General features: G+C 43.0%; 1 protein-coding gene across 1 annotated transcript; it reads left to right on the forward strand.

The window, feature by feature from the left end:
- Nucleotides 1-4,290: 4,290 nt before the first annotated feature.
- LOC4352595 (scarecrow-like protein 34) lies at nucleotides 4,291-7,143 on the forward strand. The gene is made up of 2 exons (XM_015764663.3): nucleotides 4,291-6,639; nucleotides 6,724-7,143. The coding sequence occupies exon 1, from the start codon at nucleotides 4,297-4,299 to the stop codon at nucleotides 6,511-6,513; it is 2,217 nt and encodes a 738-aa protein (XP_015620149.1). The 5' UTR covers nucleotides 4,291-4,296; the 3' UTR covers nucleotides 6,514-6,639; nucleotides 6,724-7,143.
- Nucleotides 7,144-22,665: the final 15,522 nt, after the last annotated feature.

Below are 22,665 nucleotides of genomic sequence, written 5' to 3' on the forward strand. Positions count from 1 at the left end.
CTGATTATTTGTAAAGAGAGGCGCGGAGACATCCTTAATTTAATTTTGTATCCTATTTTTGCCAGATATACTCCATATCTTTCCTAAGGTGTGTTCAAGAGAAAACAAAAATAGATATTAATTAAGAAGATACATAAAATGAGATAAATAATTATCATATGATTAATTAAACACTAAATTAATACGATTTTAAAAGCAACTTTTTTATATATGTTTTTTTTAAAAAAACGTATCGTTTAATAGTTCGGAAAGCATATGCGTGAAAAACAAAAAAAAAACCTTTTCTTCCCATTGTGCTTGAATCAAGTGTAACCTAAGGCTCTACACTACCTCTAACAAATTAATCTCAATAATTTTATTTTACCTGGTTAATCCACTTTTCTTTCTATCATTTTTCTTAAAGTTTGCATCAAGATTATCCCTTACATGACGGGTGATTCTTTCCTTTTCTTTTCTTCTCTCTTCCACTTCATTGTATAAGCTTAGTGTATAGGAACTTATGGTAGTTGCACTGATGATCATCATGCATCCACCAAATGAGATTTGGTCCAAATCTAGTGCAGGTGCAACTGCAGAAGAATCAATATATGCTATACACTTGCAACGACGTGTACAGTGTACTACGTACTCTTCCGATCTAAGGCTGTCAAAAAAGCTCAAGACTCACGAGCAGCTCGAGCTCGGCTCATCTCAGACTCGATTTGAGCTCGGCTCAATCTCTTAATAAGCCGAACCCGAGCCTAGCTACAAGCTCGCGAGCTTTGTCGAGTCGAGCTCAAACTTCTCACGAGCCTAACGAGGTGTGCAACTTTTTCCTTTTATATATGATAAGTGCTACTCCCCCTGGGCTGATAATATTTGTCGTTTTAAAGAAGTGTGAGGTCAAACTTTAGAATCTTTGATTATAAATCATTTTTAAAATATTTATCTTTCAAATATGGTGACTACATATATAGATTAGTCTTAAAAAGTACTTTAATAAAATCATATATCTGTTAATACTTTTATACATATTATAATAAAAAATAATGGTCAAAATTGTTTTTTGGAAACCGTGCCCTTGTCCAAAACGATAAGTATTATCAACCCGGAGGAAGTATCTCAATAATTCTATTTATATGAAAAATTAGTGTATTGTGGCATCATATATTAATATTAACTTCTCATAATCTTTTTCTTCAATATTGTTAATTAAAATTATTGTTTTTTTACAAAATTTTATCATCAAAATATACACTATCCTATACTCGATCGAGCTTCTCGAGCCGAGCCTGTTTAAAACCTCGAAGGATGACTAGGCTCGATTCAAGCTCGGCTCGAGCTTGTGTCGAGCTTAAGCCTAGGCAGGCAAGATTGGCTCGTTGACAGCCCTACTCCGATCCTAAGGGTACCTACTCCGATCCTAACGTACCCTAGCTACAGCCATTAATTGAATTAAATGTTTCTCAACGGCTGCACAGTCATCAAGGTCTCCATGCTGATCTCGATCCCATGTCGATGCCAGTATATATATAGTTCTTTTTTTATTTTCGGGGAGTATATATATATATAGTATGCGAGTATTGATTATTTGCGTGTATATGCACGGCTTTGAATTGACCTTCCAACCTCTCGTATGACAATCCATTTGGATCATTGTAGCACTTGACAGTACTGTGTATGCTGACCATAAGCATGCATGGAACTTGTTATGTACTCTACCTTAGAATTTATTAGTAAGATCAGGCTGATTTGCTCCCGATGTAGGGACCAAAAATATTATAGTCACACTTCCAATTTGATATATAGTAGATTTTTTGGTCTTCCAAAATTCATCATCTAACTGGTGTTTACTCGTTTATTAGTGCAAAAATAAATGGCATCATAGTATATCAGTTCGTTTATATGTGCAGGAGTAAAATGTTTGTTGCATATCTGCTCTCTTATCTATGTAGGAGTAAATGACATCGTCGCATATCTAATCATCTTGATCGATGAGGTTTAATCTCAGAATAAATGATGTTTTTTTTGTTTTGGTCTTAATGCTATTTTCAAATATGATGACTAAATTGGGATGGAGAGAGTAACAAATTTTTATTAAACTTGCTCTGTTCCTATAAGTATAATGTTTTGAACGTCGATACAGTCTATGACACATATGTTTCATCATTATTTTTTAAAACTATATATATGTATTTATTAAAAAGATACTATATGAACGAGATTTTCTTGATAAATCTAGCGATATGATTCTTACATTCTAAATCATGCTAATTTTGGCACCTATTAATTAATGATTTTAAATTTTAATTATTGCACATGTTTTAAGAATCAATTATTTTAAGAATGGATATTATTAATAAAAAAGAACGGGTCAAGTTCTACTAATTTAATTTAACAATTATATCTAATCTTATATAACCTTATACTACCATTTTGCAAGGTTTGGACTATGAGCATTGTCTTTAGGGTTTGTTGAAACCATGCCACCCTATATTTGTAAAATTTGAGATATATCACCCGTATCTCAATGACATGTAGGATCCACATGAGTCAATGACATGTGGGTCAGTGACCAGGTTCTTGTTCCAATTTCAACAACATATATGTGCTTAATAGTATCTTCGTTTTTTAATATATGACACGTTGATTTTTAACACATATTTGATTATTCTGGTCTTATTTAAAAAAATCACGCAATTATTATTTATTTTATTGTGAGTTGTTTTATCACTTACAAATATTTTAAGTATGATTTATATCTTATACATTTAAATTTTTTTTTAAATAAGATAAATGATTAAACGTGTGTTCAAAAGTAAATGATGTTATATATTAAAATATAGAGAGGGTAACCACTCCTATGTTGCACTGTACTCTATATTTTTTTCCTTGGCACAGTTTTCAACTAACAATAATACTTCAACTGTACCGTACAAGCCTTCCACAGCAAATACTAGTCAAGTACTGATCACTCCAAACACTATATGTCTCTGTTGAGAGAGAAGTGAGGAAATTTAGCGCAGTTAATGATACTCCCTCAATTCTAAAATATACTCCATCTGTTCTATATTAATTGACGTTTTGAACATAGTTGAGATTAAACTTTTATAACTTTGACTATCAATAACTTTAAAAATATTTAGTTTAAAGAAACTAGAAAAACATATATAGATTTGTCTTTCAAAACACTATAATAAAAGTAAACATGTATTTATTTATTGTATATATTATAATAGAAAAATAAGGTTAAAGGTATATCTTGTAGAGCTAGCGTATCATTGTCTAAAGCGTCAATTAAAACGAAACCGGAGGGAGTAAGGCACAATCACCCTTAACTAGCTATTATATAACAAAGAAAATTGGTTGTGCCTTATATTATAGAATGAATGGAGTAACATTTAAAAATTAAATAGTTTCTGGATACTAATGTAGTAGTTCATTTTCTACATTTTATAACTATTGAGCCTTACAATCTAGAGCGAGAATATAATATAGTACTAGATTATTTGATGGGGGCTAGTTGGAGATTCTTAAAAGTGGACACAGTTACTAGAAACTTCTTAAGAAGAGCCTATATTATATTTGAAACCTTCAACCAGTAATACGTTGTGTATATAGCATATGTTTAAACTAGACGTACAGTGAGTTTCTCCGTAGCAAAAGAAATTCTACCAAGCTAATAACTCAAAAATACAATTAGTATAAAGTTTTAATTGTTACTACCTCCGTCTCAAAATAAGTGCAGCCATAAGTTTCCGCGCTTAACTTTGATCGTCTGTCTTATTTAAATTTTTTTTATAATTACCATTTTTATTGTTATAAGATGATAAAATATGAATAGGACTTTACTCATGACTTATGTTTTAATTATTTTTAAAAAAATTTTCATATAAGAAGAATGGTCAAAATTGAACGTGGAAAACTATTGTTAGGAAGTACAGCTAGTAGCTTTTAGATCGAACAAACGGTCATCGCACCGGTCGAGCCAGTGAACTCATCACGTTGACCCGGTCGCCATGCACCCGCAAGCTCATCCACCTAGCCCAAGCCCAGCCCAGCCCAGCCCAAACCATCCATCCCCGGCCCACCCCGCCGCTGACGGCTGGCTCCCACTTCCGGAATATTCCGTCCATCGCCGTCACCCCACCTCCTCCCTCTCTATCCTCTTCTCCTCCATTTCCCTCTCCTCTCCCCTCTCTTCGCTGGTCAATCCCCCTCCTTCCTCGAATCTTCGCTTCCCCCCCCCCCCACCCTTCTCGCCGCGCCACCGCCTCTACAAATCCACTAAACCCCCTCCTCCGCCTCGCCGCCGCCATGGGCTCGTCGGCGGCCGACTCGTTCCCCGCTTGTGGAGATGATGCAATCCGAGACGTGTACGGCATCGGTGGTGGTGGGGAGGAGGACGATCCGTCCCTCTTCCTCTACCTCTCCGACCTCGCCCCCGTCTCCCCCTCCGCCTACCTCGACCTCCCCCCCTCGCCGCCGCCGCCGACGACGACGGCGACGACGATGGTGAAGGAGGGGGAGGAGGCGCCGGAGGACCTGGTGCTGCCGTTCATCTCGAGGATGCTGATGGAGGAGGACATCGACGACAAGTTCTTCTACGACTACCCCGACAACCCGGCGCTGCTCCAGGCGCAGCAGCCCTTCCTCGAGATCCTCTCCGATCCCTCCTCCAACTCCCGCTCCTCCAACTCCGACGACCCCCGCCTCTCCCCGACCTCCTCCTCCGACACCTCCGCCGCCATCAACTCCTACGACGCCGCCGCCACCGCCACCGCCGTTGCCGCCGCCGCGGTGCCCGTGCCGCAGTACGAGAGCATCGAGCTCGATCCCGCCGCGTTCTTCGCCGCGGCCAACTCCGACCTCATGAGCTCCGCCTTCCTCAAGGGGATGGAGGAGGCGAACAAGTTCCTCCCCACCGAGAACAAGCTCATCATCGACCTCGAGGCCTCGTCGGAGAATAATTACCTCAGGGGTCTCGAGGAGGCCAAGAGGTTCCTGCCCAGCGACGACAAGCTTCAGGTTGGATTCGCTGCGGCGGCGGCGCCTGTGGTGAGCGTGAAGAAGGAGGCGGTGGATGTGGTGGTGGCAACCGCCTCGGGCGGCGGCGGACGAGGGCGGAAGAACCCGTACGACGACGAGGAGCTGGAGCTGGAGGGAGGGAGGAGCAGCAAGCAGACCGCGGTTCAGGGGGACGATGTCGCGGCGCGCGCCATGTTCGACAAGGTGATGATGCCCTCCCATGAGAATTGCACCGAGATGATGGAGAAGCTGAGGATTGCCATGAAGGAGGAGGCGGCCAAGAACGAGGCCAGCGCCGGCGGGAAGGGTGGGAACGGGAAGGTGAAGGGAGGGCGGCGGGGCGGGAGGGACGTGGTGGACCTGCGCACGCTGCTCATCCACTGCGCGCAGGCCGTGGCCACCGACGACCGCCGGAGCGCCACCGAGCTGCTTAAGCAGATCAAGCAGCACGCGAAACCGACCGGCGACGCGACGCAGCGCCTTGCTCATTGCTTTGCTGAGGGCTTGCAGGCGCGGATCGCTGGCACGGGCAGCCTGGTGCACCAGTCGCTCGTGGCTAAGCGCACCTCAGCCGTGGACATCCTCCAAGCGTACCAGCTGTACATGGCTGCCATCTGCTTCAAGAAGGTGTCCTTCATTTTCTCCAATCAAACCATCTACAATGCTTCCTTGGGTAAGAAGAAGATACACATCGTTGATTACGGTATACAGTATGGGTTCCAGTGGCCGTGCTTCCTGCGGCGGATATCACAAAGGGAGGGTGGGCCACCGGAGGTAAGGATGACTGGCATTGACCTCCCCCAGCCTGGTTTCCGGCCAACTGAGCGTATTGAGGAGACAGGGCACCGGCTCAGTAAATACGCCCAGGAGTTTGGGGTGCCATTCAAGTACAATGCCATTGCAGCGGTTAAGATGGAGTCAGTCCGCAAAGAGGATCTGAACATTGATCCTGATGAGGTGCTCATTGTGAATTGCCAGTATCAATTTAAGAACTTGATGGATGAGAGTGTTGTGATCGACAGCCCAAGGGATATTGTGCTCAGCAACATCCGGAAGATGCAGCCTCATGTGTTCATCCATGCAATAGTGAATGGCTCATTCAGTGCACCATTCTTTGTGACACGGTTCCGGGAGGCTTTGTTCTTTTACTCGGCCTTGTTCGATGTTCTGGATGCAACTACCCCAAGGGAAAGCGAACAGCGGCTGCTGATTGAGCAAAACATCTTTGGACGAGCTGCTCTGAATGTCATTGCGTGTGAGGGCATAGATCGGGTGGAGCGCCCTGAGACATACAAGCAATGGCAGGTGCGGAATCAACGGGCTGGCTTCAAGCAACTGCCATTGAATCCAGAAATTGTTCAGGTAGTGCGGAACAAGGTCAAGGACTGCTACCACAAGGACTTCGTGATAGATATAGATCACCAATGGCTCTTGCAAGGATGGAAGGGACGAATACTCTATGCCATCTCAACATGGACGCCAAATGATGCTCTCTCTTATTTTTAGTTGTTTTTTTTTTTGGCATCGCGACAAATATAAGATCTAGGTATTTCAATAAGATGGCTAGTGGCAGTATGTCATGTATGAAGATCGATGGTGTTGGTGTTGGTTTGATGGACCCAATGACTTGAGGTATGCCTATCTAGAATTTGGAGTGCACTTGTGATTCCAATGGGTTGGTTCTTCTTCTGATTCAAACCAATTCATGCAATGCAGGCTATGAGGGAGAATTGGTAGCCCAAGTTGTTGAAGCCATAAGATAACCAAGCATGCATGTAGATATCCATGTTTTTATGTGATGTTAATTAGTTGCTTCTGTTGTCATGTTGCAGCTTAGTGCCACACTACCACTTAGAAAATAGACTTAGGTCCTGGTCCGGATGATGTTCGCTGCAGCGTCACCGGTTCTTGCGATCAATCCAGTCAGTTGATCCGGTTGTAATTGACACCAGTTACTCTGTTTTTACTAGGTGCTTACTGCACTGTGGCAGACAGTAACATTGTAATATGCTCAAAATGTTGAACTGGGTTTTGGCTAGTCTTGTGCTGTTGTCAACCTGAGAACTATCTTTTCGGCCAACTTATTTGGTCTATTCATGATCCATGTTGCAACAGAGGGTCAAACATTTTTGCCCATTGATGTGTGTGATATTGTTTTTTTAATTATTATTTGCATTGATGTGATATTGTGATTCCATACATTGACATACCTTGGCTGTGTTTAAACCTTAGTTCTTTTTCATCACATCAACATGTCATCACATCAAACTTATTTTGCTGTGGAGGCTAGAAATTCCCACATTAATCGAAGAAAAAGATAAAATCTACACCGCTAGATCGTGATAGTCCTAAATTATAACGGTTGATATTTAATAAGGCTACAAATAAGTTTTGGGAACTAACTTAAATGCAATAGGAAACTAAAAGGCTACATTGGACTGATCTGTCTACATATACTAGAAACATAAATTGATTAGGAGTAGGATTCTGACGTATAGGTGTTGGTCCTGTTGAAGCCTGTAATCGGATTAGGACTTGGCAATACATATTTGAATGCATATGGCGCTAGAGCCTGAAGTCTGTAATTAGAGTCATTTAAATTCACCATATATATACGGCCATGCATTGCTAGGAGAATAGGAACAACTAAACAGTACATACATATAGCATACCATATGCTGTATGCACAAGCCTAGCAGTAAAGGCCATATACATGTGGCTGCACTGGCTTACGATTAATTAGGCAGTATAAATGCAAAACGCCAGTGGTTAAAGGCATGTGCGTAATTCAATATATACTTAATTAATAATTTCATAAAAAATGAGTTGTCGCAGGAAAAAAAATTTTATGTCATAAGACCTTCACCTTCATAGCAGCTTCATCAGTCAGAAGTGCAATTTGATATATGTGTGCACTTTTGGGTAAAAGAAAAAAATAATTGTAATTCGATAAAAAGAATATTAAAAGAACAGTCTATCTGGAAAACAAGACAAGATTAATTAAAATTCGAAAATAATAAAATAAATTTCAACATTAGAAAAATAGTAGTAGTTTATGTAGGAATACAATTTAGAAATAGCTAAAATTCATAATTAAAAATAAGAAATGTTGCAAGAAGAGACCATCTTAAACGAAACATGAGATCAATTAATTGAAATTTGGAGTAAAAATAAAATAAATTCTGAAATTATAAAATAAAATTGAGAGTTTAGATAGGAATACAACTTATAAATAACCAAAATTTTCGAACGGAAATTCTCACATTAATATAAGAAAAAAAGAAGAGTTAGAGTTCTAGTTATATTATTAAAACAGCCTTGAAAGAAGGCACCACGTTCGCTGTGGAGGCTGGAAATTCCCACATTAATCGGAGAAAAAGAAAAAAAAGAAGAGTCCAAGTAGAAATACAATTTAAAATAACTGAAATTCGAAATTAAAAGTAAGAAATATTGAAAGAAATTTCCATATAGAAACCCAATACGACATTAATCAAAATTCAAAATAAAAATAAAATAAAATCCGAAATTACCAAAAAAAAGAGTCTAAGTAGAAATACAATTTAAAAATAGCTAAAATTCGGAATTAAAAATAAGAAATATCGAAAGAAGAGTCCATATAGTAACCCAATACGAGATTAATTAAAATTCAGAATAAAAATAAAATAAAATCTGAAATTAGCAAAAAAAAGATGAGTCCAAGTAGAAATACAATTTAAAAATAAATTAAATTCGGAATTAAAAATAAGGAATATTGAAAGAAGAATCCATACAAGAATCCAATACGAGATTAATTAAAATTCGGAATAAAAAAAATAAAAAATCAAAATTAGAAAAAAGAAACGAAAAGAAGAGTTCAAGTAGGAATATAATTTAAAATTAACTAAAAATCGGAATTAAATATAAGCAATATTGAAATAAGAGTGCATATAAGAACCCAATAGTAGATTAACTAAAATTCGAAATAAAAAAATAAAATATAATATGAAATTAGGCAAATTAAAAAGAGAGTTAAAATAGGAATATAATTTTAAAACAACTGAGTTGAAAATAAAAATAAAAATATCAAAAGAACACAATACGAAAAATAAAATAAATTCTGAAATGAGAAAAAGAAAAATAAGATATCAACTAGGAATACAATTTATAAATAACTAAAATTGGTGAGAAAAAAATAAAGATTACTAAAAGAAAAAACCATCTGAAACACATGACTTGATTAATTAAGTAGCAGGCCTATAGAGTAGCAGAGTGATGGCGGTTGAAGGGACATCTAAAAACTATTAATAAAACACCAAATAGAATCCTAATGATGATTAAAAGGAAGTAGAACAGACAGGTCGTGAAGCAATCGGTTAAAGCGGGTGGCAGGACTTCTAGAAAGTAAAAAAAAACCCAATGATAGTCATATTTGATTTTTAAAATCTTAATAATAAAAAAATGAAAGGTAACGGGCGGGTAGTATAGGAGTACAATGGCAAAGTTATGTTCAACTTTTACAATCCTAATGACAATAAAGAGTATGCGGCGGACAGGTCGTAGAGGAGTATGGTGGCAGCGTTTGACGGGATTTCTAAAAATTATAAAAAAATGAAACCCAATAAGATAATAAACTTTAAAAACTATAAGGTCCAATTTTTAAAGGTTAGGGCTTCTAAAAAGTAAAAAAATTAAACCCCAATGATAATCCTGTTTGATTTTAAAATCTCAATAACAATAAAGAAGGGCTGCAGCGGGTGAGCCGTAGAGGAGTACAGTGACAAAGTCGCTGACATTTTGGCGGAACTTCTAGAAAGTAAAAAAAATGAACCTAAATGATAATTATGTTTGATTTTTAAAATAGCAATGACAATAAAGAGAAGATGCAGTGGACGGTCGTAGATGAGTATAATGGCAGTGTTTGACGGGACTTCTAGAAATTATAAAAAAGTTGCCCAATAAGACAATAAACTCTAAACCTATAAGTTTTTAGATCCAATTTTTAAAAGTTTCAAGGAGAATGAATAGAAAACAGTGGTAGATCAAGTAAGCAAATAAAGAATAATATGACAGAAGTAAGGGGTATCTACCGTTGTGACTTTTAAAAACTAAAAAAAATAGAAACACGAGGATAATAAGGTTTAGTCTTTAAAAATCTTAAGACAACGAGATAACTATTTAATAAATTTGAAGTAAAATTATATTAAAAATATATAATTTTATATGGGTGCTAGCCGCGCAATTGCGCGGGCCACCCAACTAGTTTTAACCAAAATCCAAACTTTGCGCTGAACTAGACACAGCCCTTCTGTATTACTCATATGGCACCAGATTCTTGGAATGGTTCCAGCTGGACCTATATGCCAGAGTTGATGTGCACATCTGTTTCATGAAAAGATGTATAAAGAATGTGGATGTTACTAGTAGCTACTAGTATCTGCTATATGGCCAAATCAAGACTGTTCATTACAGATCATGTTTCCGGCCTACTGTCAACAACTGGGCAGTTAAGTATTTAACTATTTACCGCTTTTAGATGTGACGTTTAACAATTTGTTACTAATACGTTTATAACATGTGGGTCCTTGTGTCTATAATATGTTAAATATCTCGTCAGCAAAAGGCAGGCCATGTATGTGTTGTTTGCAATCCAGGAATGCAGGTGATTAAAACCTCTTGTTTCCCCACATTGATTGATGCTATTCCTGCATTGCCATCCCAATAATTCATCAAGATATGCTCCTTTTAGCCTCAATTAGCTGATTCTGTGACGATCCATGCTATAACTGCACCTAGGCATCCCAGCCTCATCTTTACATTACCTGTAAATGCAAAATGAATCTTCCTAGTAACTATCATGTATGTACATGCAGCACATACCAGAAGCTCTTGAAAGTTGCATAATAGGAGCATCTGGATTTGGAGTCTTTCGCAAAATACGGCGAAAATCTAAAGTTAAAACTGAATCAATCCTGCAAAAATGTCGACAAGATTAGGGGAATATTTTTCCATCACATGCTGTGATCCGGTGGATGCCTAGAGATAAGCCAAATGGAGATCAGGAAGACTGAAAAAACAGGAGAGCAACATGAGACATTCAGAGAACCTGGCACTGATCCTGGAGGATGACAGGTTCAGAAAAATGGTTTGACCACAAGAACATAGCTGAGCAACAGGCCAAGAAACCACTGAAAATGGATCGAATCTCGTGTGATCCAAAAATATTTGTATTCAGGTGAAAGGCGATCTTGTGTGATTTTGCCATGCTGGTGCTGCTGATTTGGGGGAATCAAAACGAATATGAAATTAAATCGCAGGATATTAGAGTAACCTGGACGCATCTGATGAGCTGACCCTGTCCTAAATCATCTTAAATATCTTTATCATTATGATATTTATTATCTCTTATTAAAATGGTTGACAGGGTGCAGTATTCTTGTATGCTAGTGCTTCTCTCTTGACAGACTTCTTGTGCTGCAAGAACACAACAATTATTTTCAATCCAGGAGTAGACCTACGACCGTTTTAGGCCGAAACAATTTTTTTAAGATATGGACATGTACAAATACGACAACATAAGACTATATATGTATTTTTTTCTAGCAGAGAAAAAAAAAGTTTATATAGACAGATTGTGACCCCATGACTGATATAACAAGCTTAAGCAAGCTCTCTGACTGTCAGACAGGATGATTAACCTCTGATTAAACTCTGATAAAGCTTTGTTTGCATAAGCAAAGATGATCCTAGCAGGCTAGCTAGCACAAATCCTCTCAAATCAATAGAAAATTTTATCTAGATTTTCTCACCGATTCGCCGCGTTTGCATGCACATGTCGAAGAGGTCATTGCTTACAGCAGCAAGAGTCGGCAGTCACTCACCACATGCACACACCGTTCACTTCCATGTGCACCGTTTATAGATGGCAATGGCCCGGTTCCCATTTCCCTGCGGTGAATTCTCCTATTAGGAGATAAAAATGGTTAGAATTAGTTTTTCCATTGAAAATTAAATGAGAGAAATTATGTACACGTCAGATTTTGCGGCGGCAGAGATAATCCTCAATTACCGGCCTCCGGGGTATCCGTCCCCCGCGGAGACCTGTATAAGGTCCAAATTTACAATTTTTTTACATCCTATGTGATTACTTTACTTGTGATCTTGGATAAATGATAATCTTATTTGTTATCATGTGAGTTTGTCAATATTATTAATATAAAGTGTGAATATATGTGGTGTATTGTATATATAATTTGATATCTATATATGGTTTTAAGCGGCTATGAAGACCCATCGGGATTAATTTCCTGTGTAAGAGCGGGATGGAACAAAGTTTTTTCCGTTGTATTTCGCGGGGACGAAAACAGGGAAAGTTTTGACTCACTGGGGGGTAGGGAGGACTGAGGAGGATGTATTATAGATGGCCAGATGGGCCGCCAGGCCCGACACAGTCCAGGCACGACTGGACTTGGGCCGAGGTCAGTCGGGTCAGCACAGCCCGACCTACTTGCTGGGTTGGGCCGTGCCTACCCACGGGCTATACCCATGGCCTAGGCACGACTCGAGTCAGACTCGGACCGTGTTGGGCCGGACCAAACACACAATAGCCACCGTGCTTCTCCATAGAATAAGCCTATTTTTCCTTCCTTATCTCTTTGGGCTATGTCTTATATGGCTGGAATAGTCTATTTTGTATTCCTCTTCTCTTTGGGCCGTGTCTTATATGGCTGAGTTAAGTCTATATAGGGTCCCTCAACTTTTTTTCTTTAATCCTGCCGGGCCGGGTCGGCCCACCATGCCAAGGCATCGGCTAGGCACGGCCCAACTGTCTGGCCGGGCCGGCACGAGCCTGACACCAATCGTATCGTGCCATGCTTGAGCTGAGCCAAATGGCCGTGCCGTGGGCTGGGTTATTAGGCCTCAGGCCTTATGGTCATATATAGGATGTATTCCCCGTTGTCATCTCTAGCACCGTTAGCTGAACTCGCCAACCCGGATGCATCTTGGCCCATAACGGTGACAACATAAATAAGGAAATAAGTTATGGGCCAAGATAGGCTTTCTTTTCCTGTTCTGACTTTTTTTCGGTTTTAGATTTTTTTTTAATATTTACAGAAATAATCTATCGACCAAAAAAATTGCAGAAATAGCCCCTGCCGCCCACCTCTGGGGCGGCAAGCTGACGTGGCAAACGGGGGAGGAACGGGCGGTGACGGAGGGAGGGTTTTTTGCAGGAAAACCCTTGCCGCCCTCTGGTGGGGCGGCAAGGGGCCCGAATGCAAAAAAGCCAGTCGGGGCCGGCTATTTTGCAGGCGGCCCCTTGCCGCCCTCTGGCCGGGCGGCAGGCCTCGCTGCCTATAGAAGGCCTGCTGCCCAGCCCCCAGCCCTCATTCTTCTCTCCTCAATTCCAGTGAAAAAAAAAGAAGAGAGGGAAGGAGAAGAGAAGAAGGGGCGAAACCCTGCCGGATTCAGACGCCGATTTCAGGTAATATTCATAGATCCTATATGTGACTATTGAGTTAAATAGTGTGTATTCTTTAAAAATTTGTTTGAATAAATGCATTATATTTTTAGGGTTTTAGTTGTACTAATCTAGAAGTGCGTATTGTAGATATCGGTAACTACGTAGATCTGCTAGTTTGGAATCAATACATTACCGTTGCATTGGCATTGGCTTACACAAGAAGATATTACGTTATAGATGTTTATTGCATGAAAGAGTAATATGATCTAGTTATTTCGTTGACAGATATGTCGAACAAACAAATATTCCAAGTTTACCATGGACCAGGAAACGTCCGTTACGGGCCAACTGGGGTAGATCTGTCAGATTTTATTGTATCAGAAAGGGAAATTGATAGACCGGCTGAGAGGAGTGTACCTTCTATAAAAGGATGGTTAATGAGGGGCTTGAGAGTTGATCCACAGACAAGTGACATAACAATCAATGTTATAGTAAGTCGGGCAACTGAGGGTTTTTATTGGGAACTAATGCCAGTTCAAAACTCTTGAGTGTGGAGATGGTATTTGGAAAATGCATTGCAACGCGGGTGGCCTCTAGCTTTGGTTCCGTTTGTTCACCCGAAGGATCCAGGTGTGCAGACGAACATGGATGATGGCGAGGGACCAAGTGCTGAAGTAAACGAGACTTCTGTGGAGGAGGTCAACGCACGAGAGGACGGGGGCGTAGTAGCTCCAGTGGGCATTCAACCAGGTGGAGTGGCCGACGAGGGGGAGACTGTCGGTGCCATTGTGGATGAAATGGAGAGGGAGGATTCTGACAACGAGCGTGTAGAGGAAGGTGATTCGTCAGATGATGAGACGGATATTAATCCAGCAGAATGGGCTAGTGAGGATTTTTCTGGGCTGATCGTCTCTGAAGAGGATAGTGTGAGATGGGAGTACAAAGAAAATAAGGTTATTCAGGGAGCGATTTATAGTAGAGCAGAAGATATGAAGGAGGCGGTAAAACATTTTGCAGTGTCACTTCATAGAGAGTTTTGGGTTGCCAAGTCGAACCGGTCGCAATATGAAGTTCGGTGTGTTAAGGAAAAAGATGGTTGTCCCTGGAGAGTGCACGCGTATAAGGGGAAATGGAAGGATTATTGGACAGTGTCAGTTGTTACCAAGCATACATGTTTTCTACCTAGTGTTCAGAAATACCACAGGAACATTACATGTGCATTTGTTGCATCTGAGATGTATGCGCATGTCATCGATAATCTCACATATGAACCAAGGTCAATAATCCGACACATTGAAGAGACATACAAGTATACTATTAGCTATGCCAAGGCCTGGAGGGCCAAACAGAAAATAATAGAGATGAGATTTGGAACTTACGAAGCCTCGTATGACAATTTGCCACACCTGCTTGGTGTTATCGAGGAAAGAAACCCTGGGAGCTCTTACGAAGTGAAGAAATTCCCCTCAATTGAACATCCTAGCAAGAGTGTGCTGCAAAGGGCGTTCTTAGCTCTACATGCATGCAAGATGGCATTCGTGAACTGTCGTCCTGTTCTCTGCATTGATGGGACATTCTTGATAGGAAAGTATCGGGGCCAGATACTAACAACAATAGGGGTAGATGGGAACAATCAGGTATTGCCCTTGGCATTTGCTTTTGTTGAGAGTGAGAATACCGACAGCTGGTACTGGTTCCTGAAATTGGTTAAAACAAAAGTTGTTGGTATGAGGCCAAATGTATGCCTGATACATGATAGGCACGCTGGCATTCTGCGAGCGATAGGAGAGTTGCAGTTTGGGAGTATGGAACGAGGATACCCCGGTGTTTGGGAAGATGTACAGAGTAGGTGGTGCATGCGTCATATGGGAGCTAATTTCTTCAAGCAATTCAAGAACAAGGAGCTCATGAACATGTTCAAGAGGCTGTGCAATCAGAACCAGGAGAAAAAATTCAATGAGCTTTGGAAGAGATTAGATGAGTTGACAGCCAAATGCAGTGATCAGCGTGCAGCGGCTCCATCGACCGCCGTTGCTGACCCTCCTCAAGCTCTTGGACCTCTCCCAACGGATAGTCCAACATTGGTTAGAAGAACTGGATTGGAGATTCAGAAATTTTCTCAGTGGATTCTGCATGAACCAAAAGAGAAATGGGCCAAGGCGTATGACACAGGTGGTGCTAGATATGGAATAATGACAACAAATTTGGCAGAAGTTTACAACTGGGTGATGCGCGGTGTCCGTGGACTGCCACTAGTTGGCATAGTGGAGTTCATTTTACATGGGACATGCAGGTATTTTAGGGATCGGTTCCAGGCAGTTCTTCCCTCTATGCCGAACAACAGCATTTTGTTTGGAGCTTTCATGCAGAAAAAGCTAGAGGAGTTGCGTAAAAAGGCCATGAAACATCGAGCTCTAGTGCAAGGTACCCAACAGCACAGGTTTGAGATACTATGTCAAGATAAGTCAGGCAGGGGTATCTACCGCAAGAGAGTGAAGCAGGAGTGTGTTCTCAAAGCCGACGGCACATGTCATTGCTCTTGTGCAAAGCCGAAGCTGCTCCACAGGCCATGCACCCATGTCATTGCTGCCGCAGTGGAGTGTGGCATATCAGATGCAGTATATGTGTCACAGTACTTCAGTAAGCAAGCAATATATCATACATGGAGCGGCGAGATTTATGGGTTCGGCATAGCTGGGGAGTTCACAGAGACTAACGATGAAGTACTCAATATTCCTGACCCATCGAAGCTCCGAGGCAAGGCTGGAAGGAGGAGGACTCGTCGCATCCGCAACGATATGGACGAGTCGGAGGCTGGCAGGGTGAAGCGTTGCAGCAAATGCGATGAACATGGGCACACCTACAAGCATTGTCCTAAAGACAAGGAGAAACCAAGTGCGGCGGAGGCAGGACTATCAGGATCAGCAGCAGATGGAGCTCGACCTACGGGTGAAGGCACTACCTCCACTCGACCACGTCCTAGGCGTCGTCGTGCCACGTCTGGCTACGTGGTGTAGTTCTTATGTTCTATGTCGGCATGTGGATTTTCTTGTAATTCGTTTCGAACTTATCGATGTGTTTATGTTTCGTCGTGTAATGTCAGACTTCGGCATGTCATGTCTTTAGGTCTCGTGATGTAACGTCAGACTAAGGCGCCTAACGTCTTTAGGTATGCTGATGTATGTCGGACTTCGACACGTAATGTTATGTTATATTATTGAACTCTACATATATGTTAAATTGCACGTCATCGTTATGTACCATTAGTAACGTTTGCTATATTTAAATAGCCTGTACTCTTGTTGTACATAATTAATCTCATTATTTTATTACTATTTTATAATTTTGCAAGTTATCTTTTGTTTTACAGTACTATTTTTTGAATTGTTCTAACACGAAACACTATATTTTTCAGAGATGGCACGTCAGGATACACCTCAGTTGTTGGACCCGGCGATAGATCACCGACACCGGTCTCACCTTACTGCGGTGCAGGGGGCTCAGCTTGGGACGTTCCGGGCACGGACGTGCGGTGAGCTACTCACGGTTTACGACTCCTTTGTCGAGAGGTACGAACAGTGTTTTACTATAAGTTAGTTGCACTGTAATATTTTTTATAATGACATATTAATTTGTTATTGCAGGCTACGTGAGGCCGGCCTCCTACCGATGTGTCGGCTGGTGGAGGCTGCGGCCGGCGACGTGGACCCGGCCAGACGATGGACTGTGGACAGGTCCCTCCTAGCAGCTTTGGTCGATCGATGGAGGCCAGAGACGCACACTTTTCACTTGCCGTACGGTGAGGTAGCCCCTACCCTACAGGACGTATCGTACTTGTTGGGGCTACCGCTCGCGGGAGACGCTGTTGGGCCAGTAACCACGGCTGTGGACTGGCAGGACGATCTGACGGCACGTTTCGCACTAGTACAGCGCGCACCGCACCTCCCGCTCGAGCCGTTGGCACACCACCGCAACACCGGACCTACGAAGAGGTGGCTGCTTCAGTTCACCGTGAGTGTTTTTGTACCGAAATGACAATCGTATTACATATTTAGTCCGCAGTTAAGGTGCCTAACATTTTATCGACGGCTTGCAGGTTGAGCAGCTACAGGCGGAGGCTGACGAGTACTCCTACAGCCGATGTTTGGAGGCGTACTTGCTCTGGCTTTTTGGCTGGGTGATGTTCTGTGGCGGTCACGGGCACGCGGTCGACAAGGGACTCGTGCACTACGCCAGGAGCATCGCCGACGCCGCGGTAGGCGAGGTGCCTCAGTGGAGCTGGGGTTCCGCGTTGTTGGCGGCTCTGTACCGTGCACTTTGTGAGTCTTGCACGAAGAAGGATCCCAGCGCGACCTTTGGTGGGTGCCCTCTCTTTCTTTCTATCTGGGCAGCTGAGAGGATTGCGATCGGCCGCCCTGAGGTGGACCAGCACGCGTACGAGGAGTCACTGTACGAGGAGCGACCAGAGGTCGACTACCCTACGATGGGTACTCTGTGGTGCCGTCGTCAAGTACGTTGCATCGATCTTATCGTATTGTTAAGTTAATTGATAAGTTCATTGTACATCACATCGATCGTCTCGTATTGTAGTGCCGATGGGCTCACGTCCAGGTTAGGCGGTCGTATCCTGAGTTTGTTATGGAGTTCGACCGCCTTCTGCCGACTGACGTCGTGTGGGAGCCCTACAGTGCCACGGCTACCCAGGCTCGTGCGCCGTTGGGTCTGTCCACACTCTGCACCAGGGACCAGGCGTACTGGATGACTACGGTTCCGATGGTCTTCGACATCTGCGTTGAGCCTCACGCCCCTTTCCGCGTGATGCGGTAGTTCGGATTCCGTTAGCCCTTTACAGTACCGTTTCCGACCACCGTCCCAGCTGCTGTTCACCGGTAAGATCTTGCACTACGCTTTCCGTTGTTGCATTAAAATCTGCATGTTCACAATATTTTGTAACATCTGTCGTTTCACACTAATATTACACATTAATTCGCAGGTACTCGCGCAAGAGTCAGCAGTTAGCTGGCGACTGGCCCGCCAAGTTGGCGACTTTTGTTGAGGACTGGTTGCTCGCAACCGAGGAGGTCGTGGACCACGAGGGAGAGCCACACACTGAGGAGTCGTACCAGGCCTACCTACGCTGGTACCAGCCACGCACCCGTACTAGGGTCACCTTCGCTCCCTTGGAGTAGCAGCCCCACGTTGCGAGCACTAGAGACCTCTATGCCAGGCACCGTGACCAGGACTTCGCTCGTGCTGTGAGTACCCTGCATCGCACCATTCCTTTATGTTTTCATGTCTTTCTCTTCGTCAAATTTTACGAATATTTACGAACAAATTAACCATGCAGGTCGACGACATCAACCGGGTCGTCGTTGATGGTTCAACGACGATCCAACGTTTAGGCGCGGGGATTCCGGTACCCGTAGAGGAGCAGCTGACGACGTACACGCGGATGGTGGAGTCGATGCGCTCGATTCTCCGAGTGCTCACCTGTCGTGCAGACGACGTTGCTCGGGCAGACGCAGCTGTACAGCGGCCACCCGTACCGACTGGTCCCCGTCCAGCTGCGCACGTTCCTAGGCCGACTCCCCCTCCGCACGGAGGTAGGTATTTTTATTACTATTTCTGTACATGCCTCGCACATATAAGTGAGCCGTTTCACTTGCCGATTGCTTCAGGGTTTCGTGCACCGTTCAGCACCCCACCTTCCTCGGCTAGGCCTTCTGTTGTGCCCCCCACAGGTACTTAAAAAAACAACATTACTTCGACAATCAATTTACATACATTTTATGTCTTAGCTTACAAGGGTCCCGTTGTCGATGTGTAGGTTTCGCCCAGTTCGCTATAACGCAGGCCGCCCACTTCTCCCAGGCTGCAGGGTCAGCATCTCAGGCAGCTGTGTCGACCTCGCACTCAGCGCAGTTCTGGCAGTACACCGGGACTTCGTCACAGGCAGCCGGCACGTCGAGTCAGGGTCCACCACTGGACCATGCTGGGACCTCGTCGGACTGCTTGTTGCCTTCCACCTTCCTCTTCGACATCACTGACTTCGACTTCGCTTCAGGCTCGACAGAGGACGTCATCGGCCCCTCACAGCTGGGAGGCGCACTGCCGGTGCAGACGCAGGACCAGGCGCAGGCCACTCCTCCGCGGGACACTCGTGCTACCCGTACTGTGCCACCGGATCTTTTCACCTACTCCCAGGACCACGCGCGAGCACAGGCCCGGAGGACCAAGCGTGGTCGCGGCGCGGGGCGGGGCCAGTAGAGCAGTCTTCTCTTTGTTTACTTGCTTCACTTTCCAGTACTGTATGCTTGTGTAATGACTACGTTGTTGTTATATGTGCACGATACCTTTCGGCGCATGCACGATACCTTTCGGCGCATGCACGACTACTTTCTGCCGTACCGATGCAGCCTCCTTTGTTCGCGTGTGATACGAGTATTTGTCCGCCATTTGGCGCATACAACCAATGTAACTTTCGGCGCCGATCATGCATGTATCTTTCGGCGCCAATCAGGCGTACCCACCATACCCCACCACGTTCACATGTCAGGGGTATCACTCGATTTTTTGCGCCTATATAAGTCGCCTTAACGAGTGAGGCCTCACAATCTTTCAGAACTCAGTCACATTCAGTACTCTCTTCCCCACTTGCTTCATTACAAATCCGACCGGCTTTCGTCAATGGCTAGACGCCGAGGTGTTGAGGATCCAAACTGGCGTAGCGATCCTTGTGTATACCTACTACCACCTTGGTGCCAGCGTCCTCTCTGCCTATGTGGTGATCGATGCCAACTAATGGCTTCGAGGAATCCTGATATTCGAGGAAGGCGCTTTTTTAGGTGCCCTAACTATGACCGTGAGGTATTTTATTATCTGCATATGCTTATTCATTCCGTATGGGCAATCGCTTTATTCTTCGTAACACTACTCTATTCGGCAGACCCGCACTACGGCTTGCGCATACATCGAGTGGGTCGATACAGAAAATCCCGTTCTCGACCTAACCACTTGTTTACAAGAAGGTCGCTGGTATTTCGCATCCGAAAGTACTGAGCAATACTTACAGAGAAACGCGGCTTATGAACGACAATGTCGTGAACAACAGAGCGACTGGCAGGTGCTAACTACGGCACTCCCTCCATGGGAAGCCCGTCCAAGATGCAGGTGTGGTGATCGTTGTCAGGTTCTTCGTTCCATAAATCCTACAACATTGGGTCGAAGGTTCTTTGTTTGTCCAAATATTCTTGACGACGATTTCATGGTAAGAATATTTTGATTACATGAATCCTTATTTTCTCACAACATTTACTAACTTTGCTTGCTTTACATCTATTCTTTCCTCCCAGGAACCACCAAGGAGATGTCAATACAGAGAATGGATAGACACCAGAAAGGTTCTAACTCCACCTAGCCGTGTTGTGCAGCTTGAACTACCAGAGCAATACAGGGTTACTAAAGCGCGGTTTGAGAGAGGAGAGGGATCCTCACGTAGGGGTTACCTATTATCGGACAACTTGGCATATTGAAATTTCTACTGTCATGCTTCCTTGTCCCATTACTACATCGTCGTTGTGTTCAACTATTGCACTACCTCCCTCCTAGTTTGTCACGCCCGGAAATTCACTAGTAATTTCCGAACTTATTTGTGCATAAAATCCTCGTCCAGGAATCAGCCGAGGTACACAAACTGACAATTTAATATACAGATTCATCAAATTAATTACAACGATAAATACTTACTTAAGAGGCACTTAGTCCTCACCATGAAGAAAACTGCAGCGGAAAATAAAATCTAGCGAAGCTCCGGCTCCACTCCCACAGGCAGCTCAACTGGGGTATAAGCCAAACGTCTTCTCCTTCTGGATCCTTTTTCTTCAACTGAGGTTGATTGATTATTGCAAGGTGAGCATATGACATACTCAGCAAGCCACACAGCAAATATGCACGTGCACAAGGATACCAAAGGATGGCATAATATAGGCTCATTTGCAAAAGCAGCATTTAGCAAAACATTTAAGAGAGGTAAAACAGTGGAGTAATTAATCAGAAATTTTAATCAACACTGAACAGCACACCCATGCTGCACAGGCCCAACCATCCTGAACAACCATACCCGGCTGTACAGATCTAATCTCCAAACCAGGAGCTAAGCAAATTATTACCAGGTATAACATCTATAACTATTGTGAGAGGTGTGAGACTAATCACGAAAAACATTGCTCAACCCGCCCATAACCGCAGGCACGGCTATTCGAATAGTTTTACTCTGGCCAGAGGTGTACCACTGTACCCACAAGACACAGCCTCAACATCATGTCTACTATGCGTCGCGATACTGGAAAGTACCCGAATAGAGGCTGTGACAATACCCTCTGCATAACACAACTCACCACAGTGCACCATTCCTGGATCATAATCACCCCCTTATAAAACAAGGCATGGACTCCCCAGCGACCCCCGTGGGCTTATCTCCGCCACTTCTCAGTCTGGTGCTCCGTAATGAATCATGTTATACAAAAGGTAAAGCCGTTGCCCACGCTGGCTTGTGGTTGGCACGATTAATGTTTCACAATAGTAGCTCGCGAACCGGTTCTTAATTGTCATGAGCACGACTCTCAAAACCATGTGCTCACAACCCACCATTATCAAGTTTTAGTTGACAAGTAATTAATTAACCAATCACGATTGACCATCGTGAACTATCTTTAAACCATCATTAAATAATAGTGAGTCATAAGTTATCCCAATAGTGTGCTAATGTTTCTAAGCATGGCTAAGCAATTATATCTAATATCTAGCTGAACCAATATATAAAGCTCAATTAGTCAAGTTATAATAACCCAAGGTATCAAGGAATAAAGTAATCAATGCAAACAAGCCATAACAAAGGAATAGATTCACACCACCCAGTGACATTCGAAAATAAATGCACAGTTGAAATAAATAGAGAATTTAAATATAGGATCAACATGCTCAAAGGATTGTGTTTAGGATCTGTGTGACTTGCCTTGCAATAATCGGTATTCAATTAATCTTCTTGAATACTTCCGGCGCACTCGCGAACCTTCGCAACGACGGAAACGACAAGCTAACACGCAAAACAAAGAAAAAGACTAATAAAAACCAAATAAACCATACATAAAAAGTAAACAAACATGTAGATCATAATTTTAGATGAATTATGAGACTTGAACGGCCTCATTCTAACTTCA

Source organism: Oryza sativa, chromosome 12 (assembly GCF_034140825.1).
Source record: "Oryza sativa Japonica Group chromosome 12, ASM3414082v1".
Lineage (NCBI taxonomy): Eukaryota > Viridiplantae > Streptophyta > Magnoliopsida > Poales > Poaceae > Oryza > Oryza sativa.